The sequence below is a fragment of the Gadus morhua genome, chromosome 5, assembly GCF_902167405.1.
Source record: "Gadus morhua chromosome 5, gadMor3.0, whole genome shotgun sequence".
In the NCBI taxonomy this organism is placed as follows: domain Eukaryota; kingdom Metazoa; phylum Chordata; class Actinopteri; order Gadiformes; family Gadidae; genus Gadus; species Gadus morhua.
This window is the reverse complement of record NC_044052.1, coordinates 20,440,300-20,449,698: the sequence shown is the minus strand read 5'-3', so window position 1 is coordinate 20,449,698 and position 9,399 is coordinate 20,440,300. Positions and strand designations below refer to the sequence as shown.

Genomic DNA, 9,399 nt, shown 5'->3' with positions numbered 1-9,399 from the left:
ACTCACAATGAGTACATTTGTCAGAAGAAAGAGAAACCATATATCGCTGTTGGTTCAGTAATGATGTTCATAGAACTAAGTGCCCAGCACCAACAATCCCTAGGTTAACCCATTCCCCTGATATAACAAAAATAGCAAGGGTAAGATGCTACAACAACAAAGTAATATAACTAAGTACGACAAACAATAAAGGCGTACATTAAGTGCCAGGATGTAAAGAGCTGATCAAAAGCTCACAACAGAAGAGCTATGGTCCCAAACGTTTCTCTGGCCCCTGGTCATAGCGGGCCACTCTCATGTCTACATCACTAGCTCCCCTTAACGGTATGAACACATGAATACAGATCATCTCATCTGGGCCTTCCTCCATCTCTACTAGGAGTGAGGAGCAGGACAACTCCAGGTCTTGCCTGGACAAGTTCAGCATGTCGTTAGACGTCCATTCTCACCTTCTCACCGCCCAATTCAATATTATATTGAATCAACAGCGTCTCAAAGAGGACGGGTCATTAAGGAGCAGGTAGGGGTTAGACAGTACACAGACAGGTCGTGTCTGTGTACTGTCTAACCCCTACCTGCTCCTTAATGGCCTGTCTCTGTACTGTCTAACCCCTACCTGCTCCTTAATGACCTGTCTCTGTACTGTCTAACCCCTACCTGCTCCTTAATGACCCGTCTCTCTACTGTCTAACCCCTACCTGCTCCTTAATGACCTGTCTCTTCACTGTCTAACCCCTACCTGCTCCTTAATGACCCGTCTCTCTACTGTCTAACCCCTACCTGCTCCTTAATGACCTGTCTCTTCACTGTCTAACCCTTACCTGCTCCTTAATGACCTGTCTCTTCACTGTCTAACCCCTACCTGCTCCAGGTCTGAATTCCCCAGAAGTCGCTCTGGATCAAAGTGTCTGCTGAGGCTGTAGACCGGGGGTCGGTCAGCTGGGTGACACCAGACAGTATGGGCCCTACCTGCTCTTCCTCTGAGGAAGACAGTTCACAGTCAAGGTGAGGGCCTGGTTCCCAAGCTTCGTTACCACATAATGCCCCCCCCCCCCCCCCCGGAACCTGCATCAAGGTGAGAACGGAGCCCCTCCCTCACCCAGGGCCGATTTCTCAAGGGCCCCATTAACTCATTAAGTGAGGGGTGCGTGAGGGCCCCAAGCAGGCGTGGGGGCCCCGGAGGACAGAGCCTGTAAAATGTGTCGATGGGGTGACAGAAGTGGCCCCTGTGTCAGCTCAATGATCATAACTATGATAGGGTTTCTGTTTCTGTCATTGTCCCGCGGGATCACGTGTGAAGAGGCGTCCCTCGCCCATGAACGATCTCTCTCTCTCTCTCTCTCTCTCTCTCTCTCTCTCTCTCTCTCTCTCTCTCTCTCTCTCTCTCGATACGAGGTTACCCCAAGAGGCCGTCGTGGCGCCCTGATCTAAGCTGAACCCTGATTGGGTGAGCAAGCGGTGTTTCTCCCTCAACCCTGGACAGGCTTAGAGGGACCCTCGGATAAAACGCAGTGTTGTCGAAACACAGGGACTGTTAATAAAGTTTTAATGGAGAGCTAGTTCCACATGGCGTTGGGGAGGAGCGTTGCCGCGTGGGCCTCTGGGATAATGTTTACATTTATATTTCTTAATAAATATGTTGTCGTCCAAAGAATATGATTTAGTCCGTTTTTCATTGGTTCATATAGTTACAAAGTTAATTTGATGAATAAAAACTTTGAGAAACTTTGAGAAAATATTATATTGCTCAAACCGTGCCATGCCCATGCCATGTCATCATATCTAATCATTCAAAACATTGTTTTAAGCCGTTTGAAATAACGAACCGAACTTTTAAATCCGACCTCATTGACTTTGACTTCGTAGTAAACTCTCTTCGCGGTCTGAGCAGGCAGTGTGGAAGGGGCCGTTTCAGGTCCATTGACCCAGGGACCATTAGAGAGAATGGCCCATACATACTTACCCAATGGCTCCTGCACGCAGCTCCTCTTTAAGGCCATGACTATGAAAGGAGCAGCCGGGAACAATGGCGAGTGTATTCCTATACCCGTCTGGGCCCAATACACACCCTGCTCCGGCTAACAACACCGCGGCCCCGCGCGAGGATCCAGAGAATCACCCGTAAACACGTGTTGATGTACATTGGTTTGTCTCCATGCACGTCATGGGATCCAGATGTGCCGGGGACGTGCGTGTTTCGGCGCGCGGGTGCACGCGGTGTTTGAATGGCAATGACAATTTACTTCTTCTTTTTTTTTTCTTTTACAATGGCCCCCACTTGTCTTTTTTTTCTCTCGAGGTTGTGAAATACACGACCACAAATGCAGGGGGCTAGGCTGGGTGGTCTGTGCGGAGGGTGACGCGGCGTCAGAGAGAGAGAGAGAGAGAGAGAGAGAGAGAGAGAGAGAGAGAGAGAGAGAGAGAGAGAGAGAGAGAGAGAGAGAGAGAGAGAGAGAGAGAGAGAGAGAGAGAGAGAGAGAGAGAGAGAGAGAGAGAGAGAGAGAGAGAGAGAGAGAGAGAGAGAGGCTGTGTTTGCCCTCTTCATTAGACGTGCTGGTGTCAGCCTAGGTCAAAGGGGCTCGCGCTAAGGCCCGATGTTAAACAGTGTGTTTAACAGTGACTTCAGTCGCCGCGTCTCCGAACGACGCGGGAGACGTTTGCAGAGCGGGACCCTAATCCCGGTTGAAAGGCGCTCACGCATTGTCTTCACGCGGTGTAAGAAAACCAAAGACGTTTCATCTGTCACTCCTGGCCTCCCTTAACCTCCAGTCACTATCGGAAATCCTCCCGCGCGCACGGAGAGGAAGTGGAACCAATTAAATAATACAAAACACCGAGCAAGTTTGTGCGCGAGTGAGGCGGCGACACGGCAGCATTCCGCGCGACGTGGCAGCGCTTTCAGAGCCCGAGATAGTAGATTAGTGGACTCACCTGGATTACCGGAGAGAGAGAGAGAGAGAGAGAGAGAGAGAGAGAGAGAGAGAGAGAGAGAGAGAGAGAGAGAGAGAGAGAGAGAGAGAGAGAGAGAGAGAGAGAGAGAGAGAGACGGGGGGGGGGGGGGGGGGGAGGGGGGGGAGAGAGAGAGAGAGAGAAAGGGAGAGAGGGGAGAAAGAGAGAGATTCATCACCTGTTAGGAGAAAAGGACCTCAAACTCCCCATAAACAGACTCATCCCCTGGATTCAGTTTCTACACAATGATTGCACTATTGCACGTCCTATACTGTAAATACTGTTTATTTAGAGTCTAACTTTAATTTAGCTTTAATAAATCTGTTTATAGGAGATTTTAATACCTTTGCATATATTGAGTTCTTTGGGCTATGTAGGCCTATATATATATTTCGCATTTAACGTTTTTTTACTTTCACCTGTTTATGGTTCCCCTGCTTTGGCTATGTTAATGTTTATTCCTCATGCAAAAAAGCTTTTTTGAATTGAATTGAATTGAATTGAATTGAATTGAATTGAATTGAATTGAATTGAAAGAGCGAGAGAGAGGTAGAACCAGTAGCCCCAATCTCTCTCTCCACACCCCAAACTGCTGGATCTGACGCCTCCGTAACGCGAGGCTCTCGAGACGCGTTAACGGAGCGACACCCGCGCTGTTAAAACGCACACTTCGTAACCCCCCCCCCCCCCAAAAAAAATACGTTATAAAGACACGAATCATCTTTGTCGGATAACGTTGTGATGAGTTCTGAGCACAGAGCGGATCATCCTGATTTGTCAAAAACACAACCCCTTTAATGGAGAGGTGTGTTACCCGGGCAGAGCCGCCCGGCCCTGGGGGGGGGTTGGAGGTCCGAGACTGGTTTTGCTGGACCGAGCCGTGGCGGACTTAAAAGGGGTCGAGTAAGATGATCCGGGAACATCAAGGCTGGCGCAGCGGTAATGATTACATTCGGACTTAAGATCCATGCAAGAATTTGTTAGCCCACTAAACCCCCCCCCCCCCCCCCCCCACCACCACCACCATCATTCTCTCTCACACACACACACACACACACACACACACACACACACACACACACACACACACACACACACACACACACACACACACACACACACACACACACACACACACACACACACACACACACACACAGCACTCCTCCCCCCCGCGCTTCAAACGCCTTGTCATTCAAAGGGGAGGATGTTTGACAGTCCCAGCTTGTCAATTAATTGGCTCGATTGTCGTGATGTTCGCTCCTCTCATCTGGTGCTTAGGAAGACAACAGCGCAGCGGGGGGTGGGGGCCCACCCCGCCCCCGGCCGGCCGGCCTCGCTATAAGTAGAGCCTCCTCACTCGGAGAAGGCACTTCACCCCCGCTCACCTCGGAGAAACATCCACCTCGCGGACCACGGATCACTTATTTTTTTGGGGTGACTTACTTTTTAATCGGACTCCATGATCATGCACGCACCCGTCAGGCAGACGGAAGTTCACCCGTGCGCCGTGCGTAATTACGCATCGGCACCGCTGTACCATCTCAACAAGCCTTCCAGCGGGAAGTCTTTCACCATCGACGCGTTGCTCGCCCTGCCCGCGGACCGGGGCCACGAGCGGCCGAGCAGCGTCACCCCACGCGGACTAAAATACCAGACGGCCGCCCCCCTTCCGCCGCTCGCGGGACACCCGGGCCTTCAGATGCCCCCCGCGGCGTACCTGTACTCCCCCGGCCTGCTCCACCCGCAGCCGCCTGGGTACAACGTCTACTGCTGCCCGCCCTTCTCCTTCCCGTCGTCATGCCATGGGGGATTTTACGCACAAGGTAAATATACCGTAACATAAATAATACAGAGTACCCACGTTTTGACAACGTCAAGTAAACGCGTAGAAATTAGATTGAGATAGTGTGGACTTCGTTCCAGACACCTTAATACTCAGCCCTTTCTCTTCTTCTCCCCATAGACTCGCCATCTAAAGGTCACGGAATCCACTCGTTCAAGACCAAGGGAGGAAAGTCCAAACGCATGCGCACCAGCTTCACCAACGAGCAGCTGTCCCGGCTGGAGAAGGAGTTCGCGCGCCAGCAGTACATGGTCGGCTCGGAGCGGTTCGTCCTGGCGTCGAACCTGCAGCTCACCGAGGCCCAGGTAAACACCCCCACTTGCCCTAACCACAAGATGCACTATTCATCCATTTATTTGAATTACCTTAATTTGAATAATCAAATAAAGGTAAAACCGTCGTGAAAACGCAGAATTGTCCGCATTCAAATCCACCGAATTGATTCCGGTCATATCTACAGAAAATATAGGAATTGTTACTCGTTAAAACTCGTGATCCTAACGTTAGTTTTCTCCTCCTCTTCCTCCTCAAGGTGAAGGTCTGGTTCCAGAACCGACGCATCAAGTGGCGCAAGCAGAGTCTCGAGCAGCAGCAGGCCAAGCTCGCGAAGCTGGGGCTGGCCGCGCCCCCGCCGCGCGCCTCTAGCCCGGGCTCCCAGGGTCACGGGGACGAGGAAGGCGATTGCTCGTGCCCGTCCGACGTTGACATCGATGTGTCGGACGACTTCATCGACCACTGCTAATAGCACGGAGGGACTCTTGTGTATAGACCGAAGACATAGATATACGTCCACTTCTTCACTAATAATTTAATAGATGTATAGTTTTATATTTAACATTTTGTACTTGAAATTGTTTATTGGGTCTCCCATGAAATGAAGGACCTATGCTTGTATATTTTGATGATATATTCGGAAATATATATTTTTGAGACTACTGTTGACTCGATCTACTGTTCTTAACCCTCACAACACAAAACAACCACAAAAAAGTCAATAATCGACCTCTGGAGACAGCACAAAAATCCATACAAAATAACATTCACTTACTCTAAATAACTAAGGAATAATGTAGCTCATCCATTTCCCACATGGGATTAAAGAAGCATTGTATTTAACTAAAAGAGTATAATTTAATTCAAAGAGTTTCAGTATTTAACTGAGGAGTGTCAGTATTTAACTCAAAGTGCATCACTATTTCAATTAGAGTATCAGTATTTAACTGAAAGAGTATCAGTATTTAACTGAAAGAGTATAAGTATTTACCTTAAAGAGTAGTATTTACCTAAAAGAGTATCAGTGTTTAACTTAAAGGATATTAGTATTTCACTTAAAGTGTATCAGTACTGTATAACCTAACCCTGAGTCCGTGTTTAAATAAACAAAACAAGACAAGCCTCTCATCCATCTGCCATAAATGGATCCTCAGTGGTGATTGGCTGAACACACACAGCCCTGTAAATCTGTCCAATAAAGAAACAGGAAACTGTTTGCAACCAGGGACACCACGGTGGTGGTGGTGGTGGTGGTGGAGGAGGTGGTGGTGGTGGTGGTGGTGGTGGTGGTGGTGGAGGAGGTGGTGACGGTGGTGGTGGTGGGGCAGGTGGCAGTGGTGGTGACGATGGTGGAGGAGGTGGCGGTGGTGGTGGTGGTGGTGGTGGTGGTGGTGGTGGTGGTGAAGATGGTGGAGGAGGTGACGGTGGTGGTGGTGGTGGTCGTAGGTGTTGAGGTGGAGGTGAAGAGGTGGAGGAGGATGTAGCGGTGGTCAGAGTGGTGGTGGTGTGTTCACAGCAGCGACGGGGGGCTAGGTAAGACATGGCAGTAAGAGTGTGTGAGGAGGACAGGGAGGACAGGGAGGAGGAAGTATCGATAGTAAGACGTTGTAGTAGGGGTGGGGGTGGTGGACAGTCTGGGGGTGGAGGGGGTATCAGCAGGACTCAGTCGGCTAACCAAACAAATAAGTGGAGGGATTATCAGGGATCTGTGTGACCGGGGGGGGGTTGGGGTCCCTAGGGCGGTTGGGGGTCCCTACAGGGACCTAACAGAGACCAGTGCGACGGGTCACTGTGCTTCAAACAGCCCACAGCTCTGGTCCTCACTCGCTGTCCTCACTCGCTGTCTTCCCCCCCCTCCCCCCCCCCCCCCCCACGACACCCGAGGGAGACTCTGCCAAAGCGTGCGACCGGATGGGGGTCAGGGGTGGGGGGGACCCGGGTGGGGGGCAAGAGGTTGGTCGGTCCAGACAGATGAGGAGAGGAGGTGGAGGAGATTAGGCCAGCCTTCTGGTGAGGAGAAGAAACAGGACCATATGACTCTCTTAAACGAGGACTCTCTTGGAAGAGGACTCTCCTATAAGATGACGCTCTTAAGAGAGGACTCTCCTATAAGATGACTCTCTTAAGAGAGGACTCTCCTATAAGATGACTCTCTTAAGAGAGGACTCTCCTATAAGATGACTCTCTTAAGAGAGGACTCTCCTATAAGATGACGCTCTTAAGAGAGGACTCTCCTATAAGATGACGCTCTTAAGAGAGGACTCTCCTATAAGATGACTCTCTTAAGAGAGGACTCTCCTATAAGATGACGCTCTTAAGAGAGGACTCTCCTATAAGATGACGCTCTTAAGAGAGGACTCTCCTATAAGATGACTCTCTTAAGAGAGAACTCTCCTATAAGATGACTCTCTTAAGAGAGGACTCTCCTATAACATGACTCTCTTAAGAGAGGACTCTCCTATAAGATGACGCTCTTAAGAGAGGACTCTCCTATAACATGACTCTCTTAAGAGAGGACTCTCCTATAAGATGACTCTTAAGAGAGGACTCTCCTATAAGATGACGCTCTTAAGAGAGGACTCTCCTATAAGATGACTCTCTTAAGAGAGGACTCTCCTATAAGATGCCTCTCTTAAGATAATCTTCCTACAGTGCCTCCAGGCCCATCTGATGTTATATGTAAAAACCTTTGAATCTTTGAAACTATTTCAGCTATTGGCCTTCGCCTTAAGGTCACACATCTCTTGCCTCTCTTGAAAATACTCCTCAGATCCTGAATTATGGCGTCAGATGACAACATAAAAAGCACAACAATTGTTAACGAATTTCCAAATATGAACATTCAAATGTGTTACTAATTTTTGGCTTTAACTTAATCACACAATTCGATTTGATTCATAAACTACACCACTAGTACCTTACTTTAGGAACCACAACAACAGTTGTCAGAGCTAAGTACCAGAGTCAACCGACTGGCTCACCACAATAAAAGCGCAATGGATAAAGTATGACATTCATGACACGACGACAAGTCAAGACAAGTTGAAACCATGTCAGACAGTACAAGTCAAGACCAGACTGCGCGAGACAAAAGAAACCCAGGGCCGATACGTAGTGAAAGGTCACATGACATTAACCGACACCCCAAAGACATGACAAAATGGTGGCGGTTGAGTCTGCCCGTCAGCCTGTGAAGAGGTTCACACAAAGGAGTGTCTCAGCGGTTTATACAGCCTTTCAGCTCGGGCCGATCGCTGACTCGCAAGCTAATGATCCAAATGATACATTTTAATGATACGTTTTTACCGGAGTGAAAGGCCTCAAAAGGTGTGGTGACAAAATAAATGATTTGTAGCCACAACTGAACTATGACTAAGGACTCTGGGTATTAAGGATGTGCCTACGTTCCCAGGGACTTGGCTCCTGAGGGCCCCCTTGCTGGCCCTCGTCTCAGCAGCTGTATCCAAACACCTTAAGTCTTAAGTAATGAGCAGGCCGGGGTACAGAGACTATCAAAGAGAGAGTCTTTAATAAAACACTGACAGCTAATCTCTCTTTATCTCTCTATCCCTCTCCCTCTCTGTGCGTCCCCCCCCCCGTCCCCTGGCCCTGGGGGGCCCCTGTGTGTGCGCAGGGGCCCCCCGGTGTTGGGGAGACAGCAGAGCTGGTTTAAGACCCCAGAAGAGCGTCTCTGATGCGATCAACCAGCGGTCGGCCCCAGATCTGTGTCTTTCTCTTCCTCTTTCTGTCTTCCTCCCTCCCCCCCTCTCCCTCCCTTTTCTCCCTCTCTGTTCCTCCCTCCCCCCCTCTCCCTCCCTTTTCTCCCTCTCTGTTCCTCCCTCCCCCCCTCTCGCTCCCTTTTCTCCCTCCTGTCTCTCTCTCCACCTGTCTCTGTCTCCCCCCCGTCTTTCTCTGCACCTTGTGTCTGTCTCTCTGTCTGTCTCTCTCCCGCTGTCTCCCTTACCCCCTGTCGGTCTCTCTCCCTTCTGTCTGTCTCTCTGTCTGTCTCTCTACCCCTGTCGGTCTCTCTCCCTTCTGTCTGTCTCTCTCCCCCTGTCTCTCTCTCTCTCCCCTGTCTCTCTCTCTCTTCCTGTCTGTCTCTAATCCTATTGAGGGATGGAGAGAAGCCTGAGACGACCTCAGGAAAATAGCATCAGTAGGGATGTGTGCGTGTTTAGTTGTATGCGTGTGTGTGTGTCTATTTGTGTGTGTGCGCGTGCGTGCGTGTGTGTGTGTGTGTGTGTGTGTATGTGTTAGTGTGTGGTTCTGTATGTGTGTGTGGTTGTGTCTATTTGTATGTCTGTGTGTCTATTTTTGTGTGTCTGTGTGTC

At 49.7% G+C, this 9,399-nt stretch overlaps 1 protein-coding gene across 1 annotated transcript; it reads left to right on the top strand.

Annotated features, from left to right (window-relative positions):
* Positions 1–4,411: 4,411 nt before the first annotated feature.
* On the top strand, positions 4,412–6,191 carry noto (notochord homeobox). The gene is made up of 3 exons (XM_030356040.1): positions 4,412–4,775; positions 4,916–5,100; positions 5,328–6,191. Exons 1-3 carry the CDS (start codon positions 4,412–4,414, stop codon positions 5,535–5,537), a joined length of 759 nt encoding a protein of 252 aa, XP_030211900.1. The 3' UTR covers positions 5,538–6,191.
* Positions 6,192–9,399: the final 3,208 nt, after the last annotated feature.

Coding starts and splice junctions, on each gene's coding strand:
- noto (XM_030356040.1), top strand. CDS start 4,412: ATGATCATGCACGCACCCGTCAGGCAGACGGAAGTTCACCCGTGCGCC. Junction 4,776..4,915: donor TGGGGGATTTTACGCACAAG/GTAAATATACCG, acceptor TTCTCCCCATAG/ACTCGCCATCTAAAGGTCAC. Junction 5,101..5,327: donor TGCAGCTCACCGAGGCCCAG/GTAAACACCCCC, acceptor TTCCTCCTCAAG/GTGAAGGTCTGGTTCCAGAA.